The 27,896-nt window shown below is 57.5% G+C and overlaps 1 protein-coding gene across 1 annotated transcript; it reads left to right on the top strand.

Moving 5' to 3' along the window:
• The first annotated feature begins 5,208 nt into the window (after positions 1-5,208).
• On the top strand, positions 5,209-23,414 carry LOC138731858 (nuclear receptor ROR-beta-like). Its single transcript, XM_069878133.1, has 10 exons — positions 5,209-5,362; positions 16,688-16,773; positions 16,869-17,010; positions 17,599-18,012; positions 18,682-18,803; positions 19,305-19,437; positions 20,680-20,787; positions 21,139-21,249; positions 22,059-22,171; positions 22,791-23,414. Exons 1-10 carry the CDS (start codon positions 5,356-5,358, stop codon positions 22,950-22,952), a joined length of 1,398 nt encoding a protein of 465 aa, XP_069734234.1. The 5' UTR covers positions 5,209-5,355; the 3' UTR covers positions 22,953-23,414.
• Positions 23,415-27,896: the final 4,482 nt, after the last annotated feature.

Here is a 27,896-nt window from a genome sequence, read left to right as displayed (position 1 = left end):
ACCGGTGAATGGGTTCTGCCTTGGTTCTGGCTTTGCCAGGACCAAGACTCCAATGTAAACGTGGCCAAGTCTGCAGAGCGAGGCCCCAGTCAAGATAAAAGGGGGTCCTGCTCTGGTGTAACTTCTCCATCTCCCCCCCTGTGGCCTCAAAACCTGAGTCTCAGACCTGCAACAGGCCACCCTTGCTCGGGCGACCTCACAGCAGCTCCTCTTCCCCCAGGATGTGCCTTGGGCCCCACCAACGCCCATCGGTGCTGGAGGTTGGATTCTGTGTGTGAAGGGTTAAGGAGGTGGCGGGTGCCTGGGTGCGTGGGTCCCGCGTGGCATTGCTCACGGCAGGTGTGGTGCCGCTTATGCAACCTCGTCCTCTTGGGTTGCGCCGGGACGCGTGGTCGCTCTCACTCCAGCGTTCTCGGTCACAACTTGTCCCAGCAGCGACTACAGGGCCAAATGGGCAACCTGGCCACTCAATCGGGGGAGGAGCGAGTCTGCCTGGTGCCAATCCTGCCTTCCCCCAAGAGTCATAGAATCATAGAATTATAGAATCACCAGGTTGGAAAAGACCCACTGGATCATCAAGTCCAACCATTCCCATCAATCACTAACCCATGTCCCTCAGCACCTCATCCACCTGGCCCTTAAACCCCTCCAGGGAAGGTGACTCAACCCCCTCCCTGGGCAGCCTCTGCCCGTGACCAATGACACTTTCCGTGAAACATTTTTTCCTAATGTTCAGCCTGAACCTCCCCTGGTGGAGCTTGAGGCCATTCCCTCTCGTCCTGTCCCCTGTCCCTTGGGAGAAGAGCCCAGCTCCCTCCTCTCCACAACCTCCTCTCAGGGAGTTGGAGAGAGCAATGAGGTCTCCCCTCAGCCTCCTCTTCTCCAGGCTAAACACCCCCAGCTCTCTCAGCTGCTCCTCTTCTTCTCCAGCCCCCTCACCAGCTTCGTGGCTCTTCTCTGGACTCGCTCCAGAGCCTCAACATCCTTCTTGTGGTGAGGGCCCAGAACTGACCCCAGGATTCGAGGAGCGGTCTCACCAGTGCCAAGTCCAGAGGGAGAAGAACCTCCCTGGCCCTGCTGGCCACGTCGTTTCTGATCCAAGCCAAGATGCCATTGGCCTTCTTGGCCACCTGGGCACACTGACTCACCGCATCGCTCCCAGTCTCAGTTTCCCCATGGGGCTAATCAGGCTGGTGACCTCTTTTGGGCAGCGCTGTGACCTCTGGGGACGGGCAACGGCCTCGCACCACTGGTGTGGGGGCTGCCCCCACCGGGAGCTGCTCGGGATGAGTGCTGGGGTGGGATTTAGAAGAGGTTGTGGAGAGGAGGGAGCTGGGCTCTTCTCCCAAGGGACAGGGGACAGGACGAGAGGGAATGGCCTCAAGCTCCACCAGGGGAGGTTTAGGCTGGACATCAGGAAAAAAATTTTCACAGAAAGGGTGATTGGGCACTGGCAGAGGCTGCCCAGGGAGGGGGTTGAGTCACCTTCCCTGGAGGGGTTTAAGAGATGGGATGAGGTGCTGAGGGACATGGGTTAGTGACTGATGGGAACGGTTGGACTCAATGATCCAGTGGGTCCTTTCCAACCTAGTGATTCTATGATTCTATGATTTCAGGGGCTGCGGTTGCAGAAGTCCCCACTGGAAGCGAAGCCTGCGAAGAGCGAGGCGAGATGTCTCCCCGCGTCCCATCTGCGTGCTCGTCCATGCGGGAAAGGGAAGCCGGGAGGAAGGAGCGAATCCAACTGGCGAGAGCAGCGAACCCGGTCCCAGTCGCCATCAGCAAAATCGTGTCTGACAGCAGCGCTGGAGCGCGCAGGCGGCTCGGTCCCCTCTGCCCCCCACTCCTCTCCAGCCCCCCACCCACGGCTGCCGACCTCCCCATCCCCAGCGATAACTCGGCACGCGGGTGGGAGCACACAAAGTGCCACCGTCGCTCAGCCCCAGCGGCCGTTGATGCTGTCACCTACCCGCACCGCGGCGGGGGTGTGGAGTGGGAAGACCCCCTCTGCCACCACCTCCCTGGGCTTTGGGAGGGGTGGGGTTGAAATCAGCCATTCTGCGCTTCATTTGAGGGTTTGAAGGCTGCAGAGCTCAGTCACGAGGGCTGGGGAGAGGCAGTTTGGTGGTGGCTGCATCTGTGGCTGTGGGAGATGTCACCTCCATATGGTGTCTATGCCCGTGCCACGGCTGTGGCCACGATGGGTGGCTTGCTTGTGCCCATGCTAGATGCCACATCCATGCCTGTGGTGGATCTTGTGTCTGTAGAGGATGCTGTGGCCAGGGAGGATGCTATGTTCATGTCCACGGTGGATGCCACATGCCCAGAGGATGCTATCCCCATGTCCACGGTGGATGTTGTGTCCATGGTGGATGTCACATCCCCAGAGCATGCCATGCTCATGTCCACGGTGGATGCTGTGTCCACGGTGGATGCTGTGTCCATGGTGGTTGCTGTGTCCATGGTGGATGCTGCACCCCCAGAGGATGCCATCCCCATGTCCATGGTGAATGCCGTGTCCGTGGTGGACGCTGCACCCCCAGAGGATGCCATCCCCATGTCCATGGTGGATTCTGTGTCCGTGGTGGATGCTGTGTCCGTGGTGCATGCTTTATCCCCAGAGGATGCCATCCCCATGTCCACGGTGGATGCTGTGTCCATGGTGGATGTCACATCCCCAGAGCATGCCATGCTCATGTCCACAGTGGATGCTGTGTCCATGGTGGATGCTGCATCTCCAGAGCATGCCATCCCCATGTCCATGGTGGATTCTGTGTCCGTGGTGGATGCTGTGTCCGTGGTGGGTGCTGTATCCATGCTGGATGCCACATCCCCAGAGGATGCCGTGCCCGTGCCCATGGTGGATGCTGCGTCCCCAGAGGATGCCATGCTCATGCCCACAGTAGACACCATCTCTGCACACAGCAGCTCTCCAGGCCAGTGCCACCATCCCCAGGATCCAGGCATCCCTGGGCACTGCTGAGCACCACGACCCTTTCACCCTGAGTCCTGTCCCGGCTGTGACATGGACCAATCTCCTCCACCCCTGTGCCACCACAGGCACCCTGGTGACCTGGTGCAAGAGTCTCACCACAAACCCCAGCCACAGGGCTGATGCTGCACCGCGAAGTCTCGTTACGTGGTCCGGAGCCAACATTTCTTTGCATTTATTCTGGAGCACGTTGGAGCACTCCATTATCCAGGATCCAGCCCCAGGCCCCAGAGCCCTCCGTGTGCATCACAGCATGAAGGACGGGGTGGAAGTGGCTCGCTGCCACCTCCGAAGCTTTCCCCTGCTCCCACTTTTCCGAACCGCAGGTCTTCCAGCCAGGACATCCCCTTGGCAAACACACCTTGTTGTGGGGTCACGTTGGAGCTACCCAGAGCGTGCGCCTTCTCCTGCCTGGGGGAGCATCCCTGGGCCAAGCGGGGCATCCCGGGAGGACCAGCAGAGCTGCGTGGGGAATGGGGTGCAGCAAGGATGCGCCAGGTGATTCAGCAGGACACGCAGCCGGCCCCGTGCCTGGGCGAGCCGGGACACGGCGAGCGCCAGCACCGCCCTCCCTGGGGCAGGTGGCACTGGGGGTGCAGGGGTGACACCGAGGGGGCAGGGTGGGCATCCAGGGGTGCAGGGGCAAGAACTGAGGGGGCAGGGTGGGCATCGAGGGGTGCAGGGGCATCATTAGGGAGTGCAAGGGTGAGACCTGGGGGTGCAGGGTGGGTATCAAGTGTGCAGGGTGGGCATCGAGGGGTGCAGGGGCAAGAACTGAGGGGGCAGGGTGGGCACCGAGGGGTGCAGGGGCAGCACTGGGGTGTGCAGGGTGGGCATCAAGTGTGCAAGGTGGGCATCGAGGGGTGCAGGGGCAAGAACTAGGGGTGCAGCGTGGGCATCAAGGGTGCAGGGGCAAGAAGTGAGGGTGCAGGGTGGGCATCAAGGCTGCAGGGGCAGCACCAGGGAGTGCAGGAGTGAGAACTAGGGGTGCAGGGTGGGCATTGAGGGGTGCAGGGGCAGCACTGGGGAGTGCAGGGTGGGCATCAAGGGGTGCAGGGTGGGCATCGAGGGGTGCAGGGACAAGAACTGAGGGTGCCGGGTGGGCATCGAGGATGCAGGGGCGGCACCGAGGTGTTAAGAGGCAAGAACTAAGAGTGCAGGGTGGGCATCAAGGGGTGCAGGGGCATCATTAGGGAGTGCAGGGGTGAGTCCTGGGGGTGCAGGGTGGGCATCAAGGGGTGCAGGGGCAGCACTGGGGTGTGCAGGGGTGAGAACTGGAGGTGCAAGGTGGGCATCAAGTGTGCAGGGTGGGCATCGAGGATGCAGGGTGGGTATAGAGGGTGCAGGGACAGCACTGGGGGGTGCAGGGGCAAGAGCTGGGGGTGCAGGGTGGGTATAGAGGGGTGCAGGGTGGGCATCGAGGAGTGCAGGGACAGCACTGGGTAGTTAGGGGCAAGAAATCAGGGTGCGGGGGGGGCATCGAGGATGCAGGGTGGGCATCGAGGGGTGCAGGGGGAAGAACTGGGGGTGCAGGGTGGGCATCGAGGGGTGCAGGGGCAGCACTGGGGGTGCAGGGGTGAGAACTGGGGGTACAGGGGGGGCATCGAGGATGCAGGGTGGGCATCGAGGGGTTCAGGGGAAAGAACCGGGGGTGCAGGGTGGGCATCGAGGGGTCCAGGGACAGCACTGGGTAGTTAGGGGCAAGAAATCAGGGTGCGGGGGGGGCATCGAGGATGCAGGGTGGGCATCGAGGGGTGCAGGGGGAAGAACCGGGGGTGCAGGGGTGAGAACTGGGGGTGCGGGGTGGGCATCGAGGATGCAGGGTGGGCATCGAGGGGTTCAGGGGAAAGAACCGGGGGTGCAGGGTGGGCATCGAGGGGTGCAGGGGCAGCACTGGGTGTGCAGGGGTGAGAGCTGGGGGTGCAGGGGGGGCATCGAGGATGCAGGGGCATCATTAGGGGGTGCGGGGGCATCGCTGGGGGTGCAGAGCAGGCAGTGGGAGGCGCCCCCCGAGCACCGGGGGTGCAGCGTCGAGCCCTGGGGGTGCAGGGCAGGCAGCACTTGAGGGGCTGAGCGGAGACCTGGGGGTGCAGGGGTGGGCACCGAGGGGCGCGTTGGGGCTGGAGGAGGAGGAGGAGGAGGAGGAGGAGGAAGGGCAGGAGGTGGGGTTGGAACTGAAACCGATTTGGGGGGGCGGGGCGGGGCGGGCTCGTCATGTGAACGGCCGCATGCTCGGGCAGAAGTGGGTCAGCGGCGGAGGGGCAGGAGGCAGAGCCGCCCGGTGCCGCCCGGTGCCTCCCGGTGCCTCCCGCTGCCAACGCCCCATGCGCCCCCCGGCGCGACCCTGAGCGCCTCCCGGCACCATGCGAGGTGAGAACCGAGCGGGGGGACCGCGAAAAGTTGTCCCCGATGGGGGACAGGGAGGGACCCGGCATCAGCCCCGAAGGGGGGGACCCGGCATCAGCCCCGCTGGGGACTCAGGGGGACTTGGGGGGACCCGGCATCAGCCCCGAAGGGGACATAGAGGGACCCGGCATCAGACCTGAAGGGGGGGGACCCGGCATCAGCCCCGCTGGGGACTCAGGGGGACACGGGGGGACCCGGCATCAGCCCCGCTGGGGACGTAGAGGGACCCGGTATCAGACTTGAAGTGGGGGGACCCGGCATCAGCCCCGCTGGGGACATGGGGGACACGGGGGGGGACCCGGCATCAGCCCCGAAGGGGACTCGGGGGGACCCGGCATCAGCCCTGAAGAGGGGGACCCGGCATCAGCCCCGCTGGGGACACAGGGGACCCCAGCCCCGAAGGAGGGGACACAGGGGAATCCGGCATCAGCCCCGCTGGGGACATGGGGGACACGGAGAGACCCGGTATCAGTCTCGAAGGGGACACGGGGGGACCCGGTATCAGCCCCAAAGAGGGGGACCCGGTATCAGCCCAGAAGGGGACTCGGGGGGACCCGGCATCAGCCCCACTAGGGACATGGGGGGACCTGGTATCAGCCCAGAAGGGGACACAGGGGGACCCGGTATCAGCCCCAAAGAGGGGGACCCGGTATCAGCCCAGAAGGGGACTCGGGGGGACTCAAGGGGACCCGGCATCAGCCCCGAGAGGGGACATAGGGGGACCCGGCATCAGCCCCGCTGGGGACACAGAGAACAGAGGGAAAACAGGGGGACCCACATCAGCCTGAGCAGGGATGCAGGAGACACGGCACCAGCCCCAAAGGGGACACGAGGGGACTTGACACCAGCCCCAAAAGGGACGGGAGGGGACCCGGCATCACCCCGAAAGGGGACTTAGGGGGGACCTGCATCCACCCTGCTGGAGGGGGACACAGAGGGGACCCAGTATCAACCCAGCCAGGGGCACGGGGGGGACCCAGCATCAGCCTTGTTGGGGACACGGGGGACCTGGCATCAGCCCCACCAGAAGGTGACGAGAGCCCCACATCGTCCCCACTGGGGTCTCTCTGCCTCTTCCAGCTCCCCCCGCTTCCTTAGGAATAAAATTCTTGTTTATTTTGCTTCGCTTTCCGACGCCAGCTTAGACCCGCTCTTAAGCTTTTCCTCGCACTAAACCCCTTAATCTCCTCTTCAATATGTTGCTCCCACCAGGGCTGGATTTGTTGTATTTTTCCCCTCTTTTCCCCCTCCCCACGGTGCTTTGGGGGTGCTTTGGGGGTGCTTTGGGGCTGCACCAGTGCAGCTGGAGGGATGCTTGTGCGGGGGAGAGGCACGTTGTGATTTTGGGTGCCCCTTATCCAGGGAAGGGATTGAGCTGCCTGATTCGATCCAGTATTAAAAACAATTCCTACTTTTCCCCCCACTCCACTTTGCAAAGCGGGTGGCTGGGAGGAGGAGGAGGAGGATGGAGGGAGGAAGGCTCTGGCGGGACGATCCGATAGCGCTCGGTGATGGTGACGCAGAGGTAGCCAAACCCAGCTTTCCCCATCCCTTTTCCTGACTGAGTTGCTGGGAGCTGATGCTGTGGGGTGGAATTTTTACCCCTCCTTGATGCCGTTTTCCATCGTCACCTGCTGTCCCTGAGCCCTTCGTTCCCTCCAGGACTTGCTCTTGTGCATCTCTAGGTGTGGTTTCGGGTGCGTGTATCGAGGAGTATATTTTGGTGCAATATTTGGGTGCGTTTTTGCGCGTCCGCGTGGGAATCTCCATCTTCGAGCTTTTTTTCCTCCCTCCATGGGTGCTGGGGCTCTGCCACCCCCCGCGCTCTTGTGTAACCACGAGGCCAGCACGATGACGAACCCCCCACATTCCCCATCCCATCGCATCCCGGGATTACACCTTTATTAGTACAGAGGGAAGCATTAACACCTGCCTAATTAATAACACCGCCTGGCTCTTAGGGCTCACGCAGCCAGCACCTGGCTTAATTAACAGCTGGATGAACTTCGTTTTAAGATATTTTTGCTCCCCTCTCCTCACTTAGTGCTCATTTGCCCTAATTAAGGGTCAAACCCCCCTGATTTCACATCGTTTTCCCCCGCCTCGGGTTTTTTTTCCCGCAGTGGCACCCAGCGCAGGGTCCCCATCCAGCCGCGTGGCGACACTAAATTTATTTAATCTCTGTTTTCTTCCCCAAAGCCACCTCTGCTCTGTCTCTGTCCCCAGGGGCCACAGCAGCTCCTGGCTCCTGTCCCTTCCCTGCGCCACGGCTGCGCCAGGGCTGGCCGAGAGACTTTGCCTTGTATAATCCTATAGGGTTTCCAGCCCTCCCGCTCGCTTGTTTTGCAAGCAGCGTGGCAAGGAGCGTGCGGTGGTTCGGCAGCCTTTCCGACTTGTCCTAGTGACCTAGATCTGTCATTGGAAAAAATCAGAGAGGGTGGAGGAGGAGCTTGCCTGCCCGTTTCGGCAGCGTGCACACGCCGGCGCGGGCAACCAGCACCCATCGGCCCTTCCGCACGACGGCTGCGCCCGTCCTGGGTACCAGGACAGGAGGATGGGGATGAGATGGGGACAGGGATGAGAAGATGGGGATGGGGATGAGGTGGTGGGGACTGGGATGAGGTGGTGGGGATGGGGACGGGGACAAGGATGAGAAGATTGGGATGGGAATGAGGATGAGGTGGTGGGGATGGAGATGAGGTGGTGGGGATGGGGACAAGGACAGAGATGAGGTGATGGGAATGAGGATGAGGTGGTGGGGACGGAGATGAGGAGGTGGGGATGGGGACGGAGATGGTGAGGTGGTGGGGATGAGATGGGGACAGGGATGAGATGGGGATAGGGATGAGAAGGTGGGGATGGGGATGAGGATGAGATGGTGGGGACGGGGACAGAGATGAGGTGATGGGGATGAGGATGAGATGGTGGGGGGAGAGATGAGGTGGTGGGGATGGGGACGGGGACAAGGATGAGAAGATTGGGATGGGGATGAGGATGAGGTGGTGGGGATGGAGATGGTGTGAGGTGGTGGGGATGGGGACGGAGATGAGGTGATGGGGATGAGGATGAGATGGTGGGGGCAGAGATGAGGTGGTGGGGATGGGGACGGGGACAGAGATAAAGTGATGAGGATGAGATGGGGATGTCCATGCCCTTCACCTCCCAAAAATAAGGTTGGAGGAGAAAAGTGGCTGCTGGCAATGTGGAATCCCAAGGGATCCAGCTAGGATTTGGGATCCCTCGCCGTGATAACCTTTAGAAGCAGCAGCACCCAGAGGGGAGAGGGTGGTGATGAGGACAGCCCCACGGATGGCAGCGGGTTAACCACACAGCCCAGCATCCCCTGCCCGTCCCTTCTCCCCGTCACATTTAACTTTGAACTCGGCAGCAGCTATTTAAAGAGCGGCTAACGTCTAAATCGCACCCGATTTATTGGATGTGGTGAGCGGAGCTGCTCTCGCCACCTTTATTTAGCCCCGTGGAGATAATTCCCCTGTGATTTAGCCGCGGGGCTGGGGATGTTTTCCCGCTGCAGCCCAGTTTCTCCCCACCCCAAGCTGGTGGCAGGGCCCCTCTCGGCAGCCGCACCTTTGCCACCCTCTGGCACCAGCCAAAGTGCAAAGGGCTGCGTCCCAAGCCGACGGGGCTGGCCTTGGAGCAGTGCCGTGCGGAGCAGGAGCCGGTGAACCAGAGATTTCCAAGCTGAGGACACGAGCTGCACCAAAGGGAAAAAACCCAGCACTTTCCCAGGGAGCAGGGTGGCTCCGAAGCCACTGGTTGTGTGACCATAAGCAAAGGTGGCCAGGGGTCATCCTGGGGGGCTGGAGGAGGGTGACTGATAGGAATGGTTGGACTCAATGATCCGGTGGGTCTCTTCCAACCTGGTTATTCTATGATTCTATGATTCTATGACTGAGTTTGGGTTGTCACCTTTTAGCCCAAAGCATCTTCTGGCTCAAAGTTTCCAGGTCTGCTCATCAATTAACAACTTGGTTCTCACCTCCAACATCACAGCCCGGCGCTGTTCCTTTATTTTCTTTATTGAACCGACTGTTTGCCTGCACGGACCTGGTGCTGCGATGCGTTTGCAGCCTGGAGACGCTGCTTTGAGCATCAAATCAGGGCTACGTGCTGCAAACTGCCCCGGCATCGCACAGCCTCGTCCCGTTGGGGGTTCCCTACGAGGTGCATGGATGGGGACAGGATTTGACAGCAGGATTGTTCAGCCTAGAGAAGAGAAGGCTCCAGGGAGACCTCAGAACAGCTTCCAGTACTGAAAGGGGCTCCGGGAAAGCTAGGGAAGGGCTCTTGATCAGGGAGTGCAGGGATAGGATGAGGGTGGATGGTTTTGAGTTGAAAGAGAGGAGATTGAAGTGAGGTCCTGGGGAGAAATGTTTTGCTGTGAGGGTGGGGAGGCCCTGGCCCAGGCTGCCCAGAGCAGGGGTGGCTGCCCCATCCCTGGAGGGGTTCAAGGCCAGGCTGGATGGGGCTTGGAGCAACCAGGTCCAGCAGGAGGTGTCCCTGCCTGTGTCAAGGGGTGGAACTAGATGGGCTTTGAGATCCCTTCCAACCCAAACCATTCCATGGTTCTACAATAGCCAAAATGCCAGGGTGCTTGGAGAACCCAAGGCAGGCAATACAGGACCTTGTTTAAAAGCAAAACCAACAGCAGATGTAGAAATGTGCTCATTGCCTTTATTTACTTATTTATCCTTCTCCACCAGCCTTACCCACCTTCTCGGCCAGTTGCTGTGGGGAAGCACGGTGGATCCTGGAAGCGAATGCAGCTGGGAGCAGCGTGGGGTCCTGGGGTTGGAATTTGCTGCAGGGAACAAGGGGTAGGAACGGTTGGACTTGATGATTCCGTGGGTCTTTTCCAACCTAATGATTCTGTGAGTGGAGTCAGCATTTGGAGCAGGGATGGGGAGGTGGGAAGGCAGAGTAAGTCCTTGAATGTCCCTGTGGGTCCTCGTGGGTCCCTGCATGTTCCTGTGCAGCCTGGACCAATCCTGCTTCCCATGCTCTGCATGCTCTGGGGGGGATGCTGAGCGCAATGAGGGGCTGTGCCCACACCCCTGTTTTGCCTGGGGGAGAGGACAGCGGTGTCAGAGCCTCAGAGCATCCCTGTGCCCTGGCTGGGGCTGCTTGCTGCTAATTACCGGAGGTGCCTGTCCTGCGGCATCGATCGCAGCAGCGGGATGAGGCGCAGACCTACTTTCCCAGCAGGTTTGCTGGGTAATGAGCCAGGACACCGGGGAAGCTGCCTGCCCCACTCTTACCCTGGCAACGAGGGGGTGTTTGGGGCAGGGATGGCCATGGGGACATGGAGCCACCTCCAAAGCACCCCCAGCTGGGCTGTTTCTCCCTCTCCTCCCAAGCAAAGGGCACCCGAGGGTGGGTTTGCTCATGTAGCCCACCCAGAGGAGGTGCTTGCTTTGTGTTTTGTGTTTGGGGGGGGCTTTGCAGTGCCTCCCAAAGTGTCTCCTCCTGCCCAGAGGATTCCTCACCCTTTGGCTGGGGCACCCAGCCCCATCGAGCCGGCTTGGGGGTTAAGCTCCGAAAAGCCTCTAGCAGGTGTGGGTTTGGGGTGCTGAGGGGTTTGGGGTGCTTCTCCCCTCCCTACAGCAGCAAGAAATTCCAAGGGAGAGGTGGGAGGGGAGGAGGAGGATGCAGTGACCCATGGCCCCTTTGCACCAGATTAGGGGGTACAGATCCCTGTGCTGATGCTGCCTTGTTTTGGGGTGCAAGAGAGATGCACACCCTCAGGATGGGAGTGATGGAGAGGAGGGTGGAGAAAGGGAGGAAGGCTAATTCTGCGCCAGGGAGGGTGGCTCTGGCTCTGCCCAGTTTGGAGTGAGCGGTGCTGGGCTGGAGGGGACACAGGGTTGGGTCTGGGGGCGACAGGGGACCTGGGTCATGGGGATCACACTGAGATGGAGCTGAGAGTCCCACAGGGAGCTGCGGCAAACGAATGTTTGGGACCAGCTCAAGGTATCATAGAATGGTTTGGGTTGGAAGGAGCAGCTTGAGGTATCAGAATCATAGAAGGGTTTGGGTCGGAAGGTATCATAGAATATCGAGGTATCATAGAATCATAGAATGATTTGGGTTGGAAGGAGCAGCTCAAGGTATCATAGAATGGTTTGGGTTGGAAGGAGCAGCTTGAGCTATCATAGAATCATAGAATGGTTTGGATTGCAAAGAGCAGCTCGAGGTATCATAGAATCATGGAATGGTTTGGGTTGGAAGGAGCAGCTCGAGGTATCATAGAATCATAGAATGGTTTGGGTTGCAAAGAGCAGCTCGAGGTATCATAGAATCATAGAATGGTTTGGGTTGCAAAGAGCAGCTTGAGGTATCATAGAATCACAGGATGGTTTGGGTTGGCAGGAGCAGCTCGAGGTATCATAGAATCACAGGATGGTTTGGGTCGGAAGGAGCAGCTCAAGGTATCATAGAATGATTTGGGTTGGAAGGAGCAGCTCGAGGTATCATAGAATCATGGAATGGTTTGGGTTGGAAGGAGCAGCTCGAGGTATCATAGAATCACAGGATGGTTTGGGTCGGAAGGAGCAGCTCAAGGTATCATAGAATTATAGAATGGTTTGGGTTGGAAGGAGCAGCTCGAGGTATCATAGAATTATGGAATGGTTTGGGTTGGAAGGAGCAGCTTGAGGTATCATAGAATGATTTGGGTTGGAAGGAGCAGCTCGAGGTATCATAGAATCACAGGATGGTTTGGGTTGGAAGGAGCAGCTCGAGGTATCATAGAATTATGGAATGGTTTGGGTCGGAAGGAGCAGCTGGAGGTATCATAGAAGGGTTTGGGTTGGCAGGAGGAGCTCGAGGTATCATAGAATCACAGGATGGTTTGGGTCGGAAGGAGCAGCTCAAGGTATCATAGAATGATTTGGGTTGGAAGGAGCAGCTCAAGGTATCATAGAATGATTTGGGTTGGAAGGAGCAGCTCAAGGTATCATAGAATGGTTTGGGTCGGAAGGAGCAGCTCGAGGTATCATAGAATCACAGGATGGTTTGGGTTGGAAGGAGCAGCTCGAGGTATCGTAGAATCATAGAATCATAGAATGGTTTGGGTCGGAAGGAGCAGCTGGAGGTCGGGGTGCAGCCCCGTCTCCCTCCCGCTGCGGCTCTGGGAAGGGTTAACGCCACCGCGTTACGCAAGCAGGACCACGGGCAGAAAGTGTGTCAGTGGGACAGGATGGCAGCTACGAGGCCACGCTGGCCACCGAACCGGGGACAACCGAGCCCCGCGCCGGACGGTGCCGCGGTGCCGCTTACATAAGTGGTGGCAGCGGGCCGGGAGTTGGGCAAGAGGTATTTGCTGTGGGAGGAGAGCAAATACCGCAGCTGGGACATTTTAATTGCTGCCTGGAGATTATTATTTATTTTTTTTAACCCCATTGGTTTTGGGGTTTTTTTCCTGCCCCCTATTTTTAGCCTCCTGGTCCCCAAGGTGTAGTATCACTGCCTTTCCCCACCCTGAACAAAAGGAAGGGGTTCACCTCCTCAAAATACCCCCCTTTGCACAGCAAGGCTGATGCTCACAGGGTTGTGATGGGAGGAGGAGGAGCCCAGCATCCCCCAGTGGGGAAACTGAGGCACGGAGGAGGCGGGGGACACCTGGCGTGTGGGGTCTGCTGTGATGTTTCCTCTGATCGGGGTGGGATTTGGAGGATGTGGGCACCCACCCCTCAAGCACCCGTGTCCTGTTCTGCGGGGGGGATGTGGCCGTGGCACGAGGGGACGCTGGCGGTGATCCAGGTGGGGTTTACAAACACAGCAGCAATTAAACGCTGCTGTTCGGAGCTGTAATTGCCATCTCGCTGGGGTTATGGCCATATCTCCACGTCAGTTATTTGGGGCGAATGTCGTAGGAGCGGGTCAGGTGCCGGCTGGAGGCACGGCCGTGTAATTAGCAGGATGCTAATTAGAGCCCCGAGAGGATGCAGGCACATAGAGAGCAGTTGGAGCTTCTTTGCAGCATCCAGGGATGATGCTTGGCTCAGGAGGAGCTGAGAGAGCATCATTGTCCTCCTGCCTTAGCTCTGCCCCTGCTGAGCTCAGAGGTCTCTTACGGGGTCCCCTCTGTCTGGGTCTGAGGGCATGGGGCAGGATTTGGCTCTTGGGATTGTAGACTCATGGAATCATGGAATGGTTTAGATGGGAAGGGACCTTAAAGCCCATCTAGTTCAATCCCCTGCCATGGGCAGGGACACCTCCCACTGGATCAGGGGCTCCAAGCCCCATCCAACCTGGCCCGGAACCCCTCCAGGGATGGAGCAGCCACTCCTCTGGGCCACCTGGATCTCTCCACCCTCACAGAAAAACATTTCTTCCTAAGATCTCATCTCTATCTCCCTTCTTCCAGCTGAAAAGCATTCTCCCTCATTCTATCCCTGCTCTCCCTGACCAAGAGCCCCTCCCCAGCTTTCCTGGAGCCCCTTTCAGGACTGGAAGCTGCTCTAAGGTCTCCTAGGAGCCTTCTCTTCTTCAGGCTGCACAACCCCAACTCTCTCAGCCTGGCCTTGTACAGGAGGTTCTCCAGCCCTGGGATCATCTCCGTGGCCTCCTCCGGACTCGCTCCAGCAGGTCCATGATGCCCTTTCCATGCTGAGAGCATCACATGAAGCCATCGCCGTCGTTGGGAGCTGGCGAACGGCTCTCGGGGCGCGTGGGGCGAGCGGATCGGCTCCCCGGGGCTCGGCAGGGTGGGTGCTGGCAGGCGAAGGGCCGTGCTCAGCCCCGGCTGTTTTGCCGGGCGTGCGGTGCCGGTAATTGCAGGGGGTGCCGGGAGTGTCGTCTGCGGGCGTGAGGGTGAGGTGTGCCAGCGATGTATCACCCCAGCTCCCGGCGGCTGCAATTAACGTTGCATAACGAACCGACGCTGCTTCCTGCCGGGGGTGGCATCCTCTCCCCATGCCCCCTGCCATCCCCCCAGCTCCATCGCAGCCCCACTGCTCCCCAGCAATGGGGCTTGGGGCAGGGTGGGGAGGGCTCCCCAGAGTTTGCAGGTTGCTCCCCTCTCCGGCGGCACGAGAGGTGGGGAATTGGGGAGCATTTTGGGATGGAGGCGCTGGCACGTGGTCCTGCTGGTGCCCAGGTCCCTTGCCAAAGGGGTGGCCCGGGGGTTGTGGTGTCTGGGGGACTGGGACTGGAGGGTGGGGAGATGCCCTGGCCATCCCTCTGGACTCGGCACTGGTGAGACCGCTTCTCGAATCCTGGGGTCAGTTCTGGGCCCCTCACCACAAGAAGGATGTTGAGGCTCTGGAGCGAGTCCAGAGAAGAGCAACGAAGCTGGTGAGGGGGCTGGAGAAGAAGAGGAGCGGCTGAGAGAGCTGGGGGTGTTTAGCCTGGAGAAGAGGAGGCTGAGGGGAGACCTCATTGCTCTCTCCAACTCCCTGAGAGGAGGTTGTGGAGAGGAGGGAGCTGGGCTCTTCTCCCAAGGGACAGGGGACAGGATGAGAGGGAATGGCCTCAAGCTCCACCAGGGGAGGTTTAGGCTGAACATTAGGAAAAGATTTTTCATGGAAAGGGTGATTGGTCCCTGTCCGAGGCTGCCCAGGGAGGGGGTTGAGTCGCCTTCCCTGGAGGGGTTTAAGGGACGGGTGGACGAGGTGCTGAGGGACATGGGTTAGTGATTGATGGGAATGGTTGGACTCGATGATCCGGTGGGTCTTTTCCACCCTGGTGATTCTGTGTTTCTATGATCCCTGCCCATTCCCTACCAGCCCCCTGGCAGGTATCTCTGCTGCCCCAGGCCCAGAAATGCACGAGAGGCATGTGCAGAGGCTCTGGGGTGGGATGTTCCCCCTCCTGGGCTGTGGCAGGGTGAGTACACAGCCCTGGGAGAAGCCTGGAAGCAGCCCTGGGAAGGGGGCATGAACCCCCAAACCACCTGGTGCATCTGGGGCAAGAGCTGAGCTGCGAGTCGATGGATGGAGGAGGGATCATAGAATCATGGAATGGGTTGGGACAGACCTCAAAGCCCATCCAGTTCCAACACCCCTGCCATGGGCAGGGACACCTCCCACTGGATCAGGGGCTCCAAGCCCCATCCAACCTGGCCTTGAACCCCTCCAGGGATGGGGCAACCGCCGCTGCTCTGGGAGGGATCTGTCCTTCTGCTCCCACCCCTGAATGGCTGGGAACAAAACTGCTCCAGGGGGGACCCATAGCATCCCTGGGGCAGGACCTATAGCATGTTTGGGGCAGAACCCATAGCATCCTGGAGGGACCGATGCAGCCCAGCTGCCCCAGCCCAAAGCAGCGAGGGACCCCAGGGCTCCGCTGGGTGCTGGGGTGCAGGCTGAGCTCCGGCGCTGCCTGCAGGGGTGCCCCCCGCCAACAGCATCGTGTAAAATGCGTCCCTTGCCCAGCCCCAGTCGCTCCCAGGGGAGAAAAGAGGCAGAAGGGAATTACCCGAGCCGGGGATTTGCACAGGCCCAGGAGATTTGAAATAACCATAATCTGGCTGCGGGGTTTATTTTGGCGCAGCGGCGGCTGCCCAGCACCCTTGAGAGCATCGCCAGGCTTGGAGTAGGGGTGGGGGCTGGAGCGGGGATTAGAGGGTGCAGAGATGCCGGGAGGCACGTACGAGTCCCAGGGGTGCCCTGCGTCCCCCCCCGGCTCTGCCCGCCAGCCCAGATCTGGGGCAGCTGGAAAATGAGGAGGACGAAGCCTATTAGCAGCTCAGTGCCAGCGAAGCAGAAGCAAGGAGGGAAGCGGATTTATCGGTGGAAGGGGGCTGGGACCTTGAGCGATGGCTATATTGGTCCTGGGTTCTCCTAGGGGCTGCCAAGGGGGGGCTGGAGGCTCCCCAGATCTTCTTCTTGGGCCAGACCCCTGTCAGGAGAGCATCCGTGGGTGCAGGGATGGGGATTGTCCCTGTGATGAGGATGTGCCTGTCTGTGGTGCCCCCTCAGTGCGCGCACACTGGCTGAAAAATAAGGAGAATGATCCTAAAGTGGGATCCCAGGCAGGAGTGGAGCATGGATGTGCTCCACTTTTATAGCTCAAAGGGCTTTTCTACCCAGAGAAAGGGTAGAAAGAGGCTGGGGGAGCAGATGGGGGCACCCTGTGCCCTGTATGAGCCTTTTTGGGGTCCTTTTTGAGGCACAAGAATCCTTGCAGGGTCTCCAGGAAGGGCTGAGCTGTGGGTCCAGACCTCGTGCCTCAGTTTCCCCAGCTGCTGAGGGTGGCTGCGGCTGTCACGGAGGCAGGGCCATCGTTAACCACTGTGGTTTTTTCCCCTTCTTCCCTCCACCGCAGCCCAAATCGAAGTGATCCCGTGCAAGATCTGCGGAGACAAGTCCTCAGGGATCCACTACGGCGTTATCACCTGTGAAGGCTGCAAGGTGAGCCTGGGGATGGGGGCTGGAGGGGGGGTGGCTGCAGGGGGGGGCTGGCATCTCGCCGGGCGCTTTCTCAACACATTCCCCATCCCGAGCAGGGTTTTTTTCGGAGGAGCCAGCAGAACAACGCCAGCTACTCGTGCTCCCGGCAGAGGAACTGCCTGATCGACCGCACCAACCGCAACCGCTGCCAGCACTGCCGCCTGCAGAAATGCCTGGCGCTCGGCATGTCCCGCGATGGTGAGTGATGCCCGGCATCTCCAGGGACCTATCTGCTCCTCCTTGGAACCAACTGGGCTCTCAAGGCCAGCTCAGGGGAAGGGAGAGGCTTGGGGAGCAAGAAATGCTTTTGCATTTTCCACAGGGAAGTTTTAAATCCATTCTGTCCTGTTCAACCCAGGGTTGGTCCGGGGTGGGGGATGCATCTGGTAGGGTCCTGCACAGCTCAGGGCTCTTACGCCATCTAAACACAGAATCATAGAATCACTAGGTTGGAAAGGACCCACTGGATCATCGAGTCCAACCACTCCTATCAAATACTAACCCATGTCTCTCAGCACCTCATCCACCCATCCCTTAAACCCCTCGAGGGAAGGCGACTCAACCCCCTCCCTGGGCAGCCTCTGCCAGGGACCAATGACCCTTTCCGTGAAATATTTTTTCCTGGTGTCCAGCCTGAACCTCCCCTGGTGGAGCTTGAGGCCATTCCCTCTCGTCCTGCCCCCTGTCACTTGGGAGAAGAGCCCAGCTCCCTGGGATCCCCTGGGAGCCAGGACCCTTCCGAGGTGGTAGCCACCCTAACTCTTCCATCGTCTCCTCCCTGGGCAGCGGTGAAGTTTGGTCGCATGTCGAAGAAGCAGCGGGACAGCCTGTACGCCGAGGTGCAGAAACACCAGCAGAGCCAGGAGCAGAGCGGCGGCACCAAGGATGAGCCCGAACCCCTGAGCCGTGTCTACACCACCAGCGTCAGCAGCGGGCTCTCAGACCTGGATGACATCTCCACGCTCTCCGATGGGCTCCTCTTCGATTTCCCCCTCACCCCAGACGGCAGCAGCACCTACTACAACCTCGACCTGCTCGCCTCGGCTCAGCCGTCCCCGGATCAGTCCAGCCTGGACGTGGCCGATGCGACGCTCATCAAGCAGGAGTCCATCTACGAGCTGATGCTGGAGCCAGCCCTGTTTGCGCACGGCGCGCTGGAGGGCGGGCAGCTGGCTCCCGAGATCTCTGTCCTCGAGATCGGTGAGCGTTGGCGCGGTGCTGGCACGACCCCGGGCACGTGTGGGGCGCGCAGCCTTGGGGATGGTGCTTGGTGCAGCCCTGGGTGCCTTGCAGGAGGCATCCAGCCCTGGGTGCTCGTGCAGCGCTAGGCACGCTCGCAGCGAGGGATCAACCCAACCTTGGCTCTCGGAGCATCCCCAATCCCATCCCTTCCTGCAAGCTGAGCGCTAATGGAGCTCAGTGCACCTGAGGTCGTGCAGAACATCTTCCCCCTTGCTCCGGGGACAATCATAGAACCATAGAATCACCAGGTTGGAAGGGACCCACTGGATCATCGAGTCCAACCATTCCTATCGAACACTAAACCATGTCCCTCAGCGCCTCGTCCACCCATCCCTTAAACTCCTCCAGGGAAGGGGACTCAACCCCCTCCCTGGGCAGCCTCTGCCAGTGCCCAATGACCCTTTCCATGAAAATTTTTTTCCTAATGTCCAGCCTGAACCTCCCCTGGCGGAGCTTGAGGTCGTTATCCCCAGTGCCCCATCTGTCCTCAGATCCTGTGACATCACCTGTGGGCCCCTCGCTCCTCCAGCCCCGCGGGACACTTGGGAGAGGATGGCATTGGGATTTGAGGATGAGGGGGGCCAGCGGGGTCCCTGGGGCTCATCGGCCACTGCCCTCACCTTGCAGACCGAGTGGCTCAGAACGTGGTGAAGTCGCACCTGGAGACGTGCCAGTACACGACGGAGGAGCTCAAGCGCATGGCGTGGAGCCTCTACTCCCCCGAGGAGGTCCGCACCTTGCAGAGCAAGGTGAGCATCACGGTCACAGCCCCCTGGGCTCCCCACTCTCGACAAGGACCACTGCCATCCTCTAGTGCCGCAGGGAGGAAGGCGAGGAGGATGAGGGGGTCTTTTGGGAGCTGTGAAAGCCCACGCGGGGAATTTGGGGGTGTGGGTGTCGGGGATGTCCAGGTGTCCTAGTGCCACCACTCCCATGGGCACTTGGGTCCCTTCTCTGCCTTGCGTAGTGGGGATGGAGTGGGACCCCTGGTGCCGCAGGGAGGAAGGCGAGGAGGATGAGGGGGGGTCTTTTGGAAGCTGCGAAAGCTCAGATGAGGGGGATTTGAGGTTGTGGGTGTTGGGGATGTCCAGGTGTCCTAGTGCCACCACTCCCGTGGGCACTTGGGTTCCTTCCCTTCCTCTTGTAGTGGGGATGGAGTGGGACAGCAGGGCCAGGGAGGTGTGGTGGCAGCAAAGCCCAGGTGACAGGGTGGCAGCGAGCCCTAAGCGACCTCCCCGCTGTGTCGGCAGAGCTGCGAGGCCATGTGGCAGCAGTGCTCGCTGCAGATCTCCAACGCCATCCAGTACGTGGTGGAGTTTGCCAAGCGCATTGACGGCTTCATGGAGCTCTGCCAGAACGACCAAATCATCCTCCTGAAAGCCGGTAAGAGCAGGGGATGCTGCCACCCTCCTCGCGTCCCTGTTGACCTCGTTGCATCCCTGCCTTTCCCCTTGCATCCCTGATGCCTCTCCCAAGCGGCAGCTGCCGTGTGGAAGGTGTATCCCATCTTTTCCCTCTGCTAGTTCTTTCCTTTCAGGATTTTCCCTCCCTCGCCACCCCAGCTGCCCCAGGGCTCAGCCTCGGTGCTCGAGGAGCAGGTTCTGGGGTGGAAGGAGTTGAATGAAGGTTCAAAGGTGATGGGACACAAAGAGCAGCTGTTCCGAGCAGAGTTCTTTCTCCATGGTTACCCTAAACCAAAAGTCACCCAGAAACTGGGATGGAAACGAGCGCAGTGGGTTTTCCCCTGGGAAAGAAGCACCAAACCCAAAGGGGAGCAGGAAGGCAAAACCTTCCCTCTTCTCCCAGCAAGAAACTGGGGAGAAGAGAACAATAGCAACACAGACCCGTGTCCTCCACCCATCTGTCTGCCCAGGTCATAGAATCATAGAATCACCAGGTTGGAAAAGACCCATTGGGTCATCGAGTCCAACCATTCCCATCAATCACTAACCCATGTCCCTCAGCACCTCGTCCACCCGTCCCTTAAACCCCTCCAGGGAAGGGGACTCAACCCCCTCCCTGGGCAGCCTCTGCCAGGGACCAATGATCCTTTCCATGAAAATTTTTTTCCTAATGTCCACCCTGAACCTCCCCTGGCGGAGCTTGAGGCCATTCCCTCTAGTCCTGTCCCCTGTCCCTTGGGAGAAGAGCCCAGCTACCTCCTCTCCACAACCTCCTTTCAGGGAATTGGAGAGAGCAATGAGGTCGCCCCTCAGCCTCCTCCAGACTCAACAGCCAAAGGTCCTTCAGCTGCTCCTCGTAACACTTTTGCTCCAGACCTTTGCCCAGCTTTGTTGCCCTTTGATGCGAGTTTAACTCCTTCTTTCAGTTCTTCCTTCCCTTTTCTCTTTATTTGTGTTGTTTTCCCCCTCTCCTCTCTTGCTGCTCTACCGTGACCTCAATCAATCTCTTTGTCCGGTTGCGAATGCCTGGATGAGATTTGCTTTTGGTGAAATATTGTGGTCGCAACTGGAAACCTAAATAAAACCAAAACCCCAATTGGGTTTATTGGTGTAACCATTCTGCTCTTGCAAATGAACAATTTGGACTTCAAACTTGCACTGGGCACTTTTCTCTTTCTTCCGTTTGGTCCTGGGATGATGGAAACCCCCCTGCCTATGTCAGGTTGCCTCGAGGTGCTCCTGATCCGCATGATCCGCGCGTTCAACCCCTTGAACAACACCATCCTCTTCGAGGGGAAGTTTGGTGGCGTGCAGATGTTCAAGTCACTTGGTAAGAGCCTCTTGGCTGCACCTTTCTTGGGGTTCTCCTCTCTTTTTGACACCCAGGCGAGGCTGGGGGTTGCAGCCAGGTGAAAGGTGGCTGGGCTAAATCTATGGAGGGAGCGTGGGGTGAGACCCTCCTACATCTCCTCCCACTCCTGGTGGGATTGGGTTGATGTGCGCTATTTGGACCTGATTTCTGCCCCAACCCAAAGCCCAGTGATGCTGAGCATCCTCTGCCAGGGTCCCGTGTCATCTCCAAAACCTTTCCAAGCCCCGAGTGCTGGTTCAGGTCAACTGGTGGGTGGGGGGTGTGGGAGTGCTGATGGGTCATGTGGAGTGGTGGCATCCTCCTCTCCAGGCTGTGATGACCTCATTGGCGCCATCTTCGAGCTGGGGAGGACCCTGTGCCGCCTGCAGCTGTCGGATGAGGAGCTCGCCCTCTTCACCGCTGCTGTCCTGCTCTCCCCAGGTACAGGGGGCGCGGAGGGGGAACGGTGGCAGTGGGGGTGATCATGTGTCAGGGGAGACCGGGCTTATAAATTATCTTGCTTCAAAGGTTGGTGTAGTGCCCTGGTGCCCGCGTTTGAGGCAAGAAGCAATTAGATCCCACAGTACGACAATCAGTTATGATCTGCTGGAGAACCTCCTGTATGAGGCCAGGCTGAGAGAGTTGGGGTTGCTCAGCCTGGAGAGAAAAGGCTCCAGGGAGACCTTAGAGCAGCTTCCAGTACTGAAAGGGGCTCTAGGAAAGCTGGGGAGGGGCTCTTGATCAGGGGATGCAGGGATAGGATGAGGGGGAATGGTTTTCAGCTTAAAGAGGAGAGATTGAGATGAGATCTTAGGGAAAAAATGTTTCCCTGTGAGGATGAGGAGGACCTGGTCTGGGTTGTCCAGAGCAGTGGTGGCTGCCCCATCCCTGGAGGGGTTCAAGGCCAGGCTGGATGGGGCTTGGAGCCCCTGATTCAATGGGAGGTGTCCCTGCCCATGGCAGGGAGTTGGAACTGAATGGGCTTTGAGGTCCCTTCCAACCCAAACCATTCCACAATTCTATGATTCTGTGATCAATCTCAGGGCTGCTGGATGATTTAAGTTATTCCCAGCAAAAGAGGTTGGGGTAAAAATGTATCTAAGACAGCAAAAAATGCATCTGCCCAAAGTCCGATGGGAGAAGGAGCTGCCTGCCCAACCCACCATCCCCAAGAACATCCTGGAGAGCAGGAAGGGTTAAAAAAGCATGAGGAGAGCCCCATGGCAGCACTGACCTGGTGGTCTCCATAGATCGCCCGTGGCTGACTGAGTCCAGGAAGGTGCAGAAGCTTCAGGACAAGATCTACGTGGCCCTGCAGCACGAGATCCAGAAGAAACACTCCGCCGAGGACAAGCTCTCAAAGGTAGCGGCGCTTTGCGTGTTGGGGTAGGGAGCCCGGTGGGGGCACAGCACCTATGACTCGGGGAGATGTCAGACCTGGTGGATGTTGGGACCTGGGGGGTCAGCCCTGGGACCTGTTGAAAGAGGAAAATTTCTCTTTCCAAGGGCTGTTTCGGAAAGGCTTTGCGTGGGGTGGAGCTGGGACAGGAGTGGGGTGCACTGGGAGGCTCCTCATGCTCTCCCACGGACTGGGTTTACTGGGAGAGGTGGGTGCCAGGCTGCTCAGAGTTGGAAGGTGTCTACTGGTGGCCCTGAAGCCAATGGGGACCCAAACCCACCTACGTCTCCCAGAGTGGGGAAAAGGCAGTGAATGCTGGATCTGAAGAGAAGAGAAATGTTTTGTTGTGAGGGTGGGGAGTCCCTGGCCCAGGTTGCCCAGAGCAGCGGTGGCTGCCCCATCCCTGGAGGGGTTCAAGGCCAGGTTGGATGGGGCTTGGAGCCCCTGATCCAGTGGGAGGTGTCCCTGCCCATGGCAGAGGGGTGGAACGGGATGGGCTTTGTGGTTCTTTCCAACTCAAACCATTCCATGAGGATGATTCTATAATGAACCCAGTGGTCATCAGCTCTTTCTTGCCCCGCAGATGGTTTCCAAGCTGCCCTTGATGAAGACCATTTGCAACCTGCACTTGGATAAGCTGGAATTTTTCCGTCTCCTGCACCCGGAGACTGCCATGAACTTCCCACCCCTCTATAAAGAGGTCTTCAACTCGGAGCTGCAGTACAGCGACCCACGGGAGAGCTAAGGCTGGGAGCCGCCGGCCCCCTTCAAGTTCCCCAAAATTTGGAGATGAACTGAACTTCAGAGGTTTGGGGCAGTTTATTTAAATCAAATAATCAAACTCAAGAGAACCTGTGGGGCTGGGGAACCTCCCCAGCCTCGTTTCCTCGCTGTGGATTGCAATAGCTCTTGAATGTAAAGCACCTTGAAGGAAAAAGCAAACGGACTTTGCCATTCCAGTGAAATGAATGTGAAATCTCCGCTCGGGAGAGGAGATGCTCCTGGCAGTGGGCAGGGAGCAGCTTCTTCCCGCAGTGCATGGATCCAGGGGAGCACATGCCATGCGTGGCCCTTTCTGCTGTCCTGGCTGCACTCTCTGTCTCTGGATTTTTAATTGTTGTTTGTTTTTTTTTAATTATTATTTTTATTGTATTTTTTTTTTTACCCAAACAGAAGGCATGGGATAAAGAAGGGGCGATTCAGACTGAGATGGGGGTGAGCCAGGCTGGTTGGCCCCTGGCTGGAGCTGAGGAGAGGGTGAAGGCAAAGTCTTTGCTTTATTCCTTCTCCCAGGGGTACAACGAGCCCACAGGGTACGGGGTGACCTCAGCTTGGCTGAGAAAGTCCTGGCTGTGGCCAGGGCAGGGATCCAGGTAGGATTTCCCCGTGGAGGAAGCTGCTTTGAGGCAAAAGATGCCCAGTGTGGTGGGGGAAAGCTTTGCAGAGTCTCTGGGTCCTCTGTCTCTTCAACCAAGTAACGTGATGTTGAAATGACCTCAGGCTGCGTCAGGGGAGGTTTAGATTGGATATTGGGGAAATTTCTTTACTGAAAAGGGCGATGAAGCCCTGGCAGAGGCTGCCCAGGGCAGTGGTGGAGCTTCCATCCCTGGAGGGGTTAAAAAATGTGTGGCTGTGGCACTTTGGGCCATGGATTAGTAGGGATGGGGGTGTTGGGCTGATGGTTGGACTGGATGAGCTTCGAGGGCTTTTCCAACCTTAACAATTCTGTGATTTTATGATTTTCCTAAATGCCTGGCTAGCTCCCCATCCCGCTGGCCGACCGCCTGGCTTTTCAAAGTGAATTCAGCAGGTCCACCTGCCTCGTGCTATCTTTCTGCATCCCGAGCGTTCCTGGGAGAGGGGCTTTTCCCTTGAGACAGTGGCTGCTCCATCCCAGAGGCTGCTGCATCCCAACGCTCTTTGCAGGAAGCGGCTTTTTGGGCGCTGGCTGCCATGCAGAGTTTTCTTACCAAGACCAGGAAAACTCTGCAACCAGAGGAGGTTTTGTGGCCTTTCCTCCACCCAACCTGGAGCTGGTCCCACTGCCAGGTCCCCCTTTCCATCCCTGCATCACCACCGTGGCTGCTGTCACAGGTTGAGTCGGACTCAGGCTTTTCCCCTCAAGCAGCTCTGTAGAACTGTTATTTTGGGGATTTTTCTCTGTTTAGCAGGACCTGGAGGCTTTTTAGGGAGAGAAAGGGACTCGAGGGGAAGTGAAAGGTCCTTATTCCTTCCCCAGGAAGTCGTGCTGCGATTGGGACCTGCTGCTCTGAGCTTGGGAGGCTCCAAAGGTGAAGAAGGGATGGATTTGTGAGGTGATGCTGCAATAGCCTGCAGCTATCAGCCATCAGCCTGCCACTTGATGGTTTTCCTGTCCCTATTCCTGCTTCTCCTGCAGTCAATGCCAAAAGCTACAAGGGAAAAAACTGCACCAAGGCAGCCGCAGTTTCTGCTGGCAAAGGGCTAAAATTCCAGCCCCCTTCCTGCTTTGTATTGATTTCTCATGCATCCAACCCCATCCTCCGGCAGCTTGGATCATCCCTGAGCGTAAGCTGAAGACCTTCAGTTCCATAACTGCACCCCTTAAACTAAATGAGCAGCTTTCTTAGTGATAATAGGGGATATTCAGGTTAAAAGACCTCCTAGGGAAGCCCATGGACCAGGGAAGACTTGCCAGTCTTGGGCAAGATGGAATTTCTGCTTCGGAATAAGGCAGAGAAAAACTTTGGACTGTGCTATTCCCATGTAGAGCCGTGTGCTTTCTGGGTTTGCTCACCACCATCTGAACTGCTTCTTGGAGCCTATTTAGAGGTGGGCAGCCTGGTTTCTCCAAGTCCCAGGTCTCCGGTGAAGGCTGCTGACCCTCCGATGCGAAGTTGAGTGCCAACGCCTCCAGCGTTCACCGGGGTGGGGATGCGTCGTGCTTGTCTTCTCCTGCTCTCTGGAATCCTAAAGCTTTGGTGGAAGCGACGACATCAGTGCTGCCTTTTTTCATCTAGAGGGTCGTGCCTTTTTTTTTTTTTTGAAGCATCATTTCTGGCAGCACTGTTTGCTTCTCAGCTCCTCTCTGCAGGGAAAAGCACTCGAGAAAATGAATGTGCTTTGCAGAGGGGGCTTTCGCCCTCTGTTTCTGCAGGACAGCAGCACTCCCTTTCTTGGAGGAAAGAGCCACAGGTGTTTTGAAATGGTTTTTTGAGGGAAAAAAAGCACACACCCTTATTTCCGTCCTCATTAGTCATCAGCCAATGTGTACCAGTGGTCAACGTCGTCGTATTATGGTTGGACTCGATGATCTGGTGGGTCTCTTCCAACCTGGTGATTCTATGATTCATTTCATCTGGCAAAGAAACCAAGAAAGCACCTTAAATCAGGTAAAGACTGAGCCCTTGCCAGCAGTTGCGATTTTCTGGCTTACGACACAACATCCGTCTCGTGGATTCTGAGCAATAAAAGCCCCCGTGGGAATCTAGGGAAGACTGGAAGTATTCAACACGTGTACGTCAACCTGCCAAACCACAGGAACCTGCACTTCTACGTTCTCTTTAAAGTAACCGACTCATCGATTCAATGATTTCTTGGGAGAGGATAAGTGATTCGATGTCGATTTAAGTGATTTCTTGCCCGGGAGGGACGGCGTGCATCCAGAGGGATGGAGAGGATGTGCCGAACCCCTGCGGCACCTCTGCGGCCACAGCCTTGGCTTGTGGTTTGTCCAAACAGACGGGGCTGTGGTGACCCTCGTACTTCATCTGAGCCCCCAGGAGACAGCAGCTCAGCAGAGCCCAGCATCGCACTCATAGGGAAAATTTAAAAGCCCAGGTAGAAATGCCTGAAAAAGAGAGATTTCCGCTCTCTGCAACGCCGGAGTCGTGTGTGGCAAGCAGAGCTGATGCTTGGGAGCGCCAAGAGCTCCGAATCAATTCGATGCTTGAGAGCCTGAGAGCCCGAACTCGCTTCGATGCTTGGTCCTCGAGGTCTCGGAGACGTTTCTGTCCCACGAGGGGTTGTGCCGCTTTAGTTTCAAACAGCCCTTGAGCGGGACGGTCCCAGCTGCGAGGGATCCCACTTTTCCAGATGAAAATTAATTCTCTGTGTGTTTATTCGCTCTGGCAGTTTAGCTGAGTGTGCATTTCCACCTCCAGAACCCTCACACTGTGTATAAAAATGGATAAAAAAATATATATATAATATATTCTTGTGAATGTTGGTGCAAAAGAGAAAAATATATAAAGTTTTGGTCGGTTTTATGTTATTTTTTATCTATATGAATGAAAGGAAGAAATGGAAAACATTTTTTTTCCATTTGCCACCCTCCACACACACCAACCTGTGGATGCCGACAGGTTTTATGGAATTGTTTTACTTTTTAGACTTAGGAACATGCTTCTGTTCTCATTGAATGTTCTTGTCTTGTAAGATTGTAATTTCTATTTTTTTAAAGAAAAGCAAAGCACTAAATAAAATTTCCTCTTTTTGGACCGGTCAGCAAGGAAGGGAGGGCAGGGGAGGGAGAAATGTTTATTTAAGGACAAAAGCGTTGTCTAAATTTTTCATGACGTTAAATAAAAAGTAATATAATGTATGGATGGAAAGCTTTTTCTTGAGGTGTATTCTCTAGGTTTATTGATGTATATTGCACAAAATTGACAGGAAGAAAAATAAAGTCTGCTTTCCAAGGTAAAAAGAATAATAATGTTGGAAATAGCGAGTGTGATTCCAAAATTGTTAGGTTTACAGTTGGACTCGATGATCTCAAAGGTCTTTTCCAACCTAAATGATGCTGAAGCCCTCAAATGCATGGAGAACCTTCCATTTCTTCAGCGGGTTCATGATCAAGGCGTGCCAGAAGCACCGAGCCACGGCTGGATTTGGACAACAAGGCTGGATTTCAGGTATTACTCATAGAATCATGGAGTGGTTTGGGTTGGAAGGGACCTCAAAGCCCATCCATGGGCAGGGACACCTCCCATGGATCAGAAGCTCCAAGCCCCATCCAACCTGGCCTTCAACCCCTCCAGGGATGGGGCAGCCACCACTGCTCTGGGCAACCTGGGCCAGGGCCTCCTTAGCCTCACAGCAAAACATTTTTCCCTAAGATCTCATCTCAATCTAGCGGACAGGATAACTGAGTCCCTGTCCCCCGTGGGGCACAGCCAGAACAGGATCGCTGGTGTGAAGGTGACCCAGTGTCTGGTGTCTGTCCCAGCTCTCATACTGGTGGCCCAGTAGCACAGATTTACTGGGGCAGAGTGACCTCTGCTGTTTATAGCTAAAATATTCCCCGTGTGATGGTGACGCTTCTGGATTGATGGAGGCAGGTCTGATCATTCCCTCCCCATAAACCTTTCTGTATCAATGCAACAGGCTCAGTGAATCACCGAATCATGGAATGGTTTGGGTTGGAAGGGACCTCAAAGCCCATCCAGTTCCACCCCTGCCATGGGCAGGGACACCTCCCACTGGATCAGGGGCTCCAAGCCCCATCCAACCTGGCCTTGAACCCCTCCAGGGATGGGGCAGCCACCACTGCTCTGGGCAACCTGTTCCAGGGCCTCCCCACTCTCATAGGGAAGAAATTCCTCCTTATGTCTAATCTAAACCTGCCCCTCTCCAGTTTATCCCCATTGTCCCTCATCCTGTCACTCCAAACCTTTGTGAACAGCCCCTCCCCAGCTTTCCTGGAGCCCCT

Source organism: Phaenicophaeus curvirostris, chromosome 28, assembly GCF_032191515.1.
Source record: "Phaenicophaeus curvirostris isolate KB17595 chromosome 28, BPBGC_Pcur_1.0, whole genome shotgun sequence".
NCBI classification, from domain to species: Eukaryota; Metazoa; Chordata; class Aves; order Cuculiformes; family Cuculidae; genus Phaenicophaeus; species Phaenicophaeus curvirostris.
This window is presented reverse-complemented; position numbering and strand designations above follow the sequence as displayed.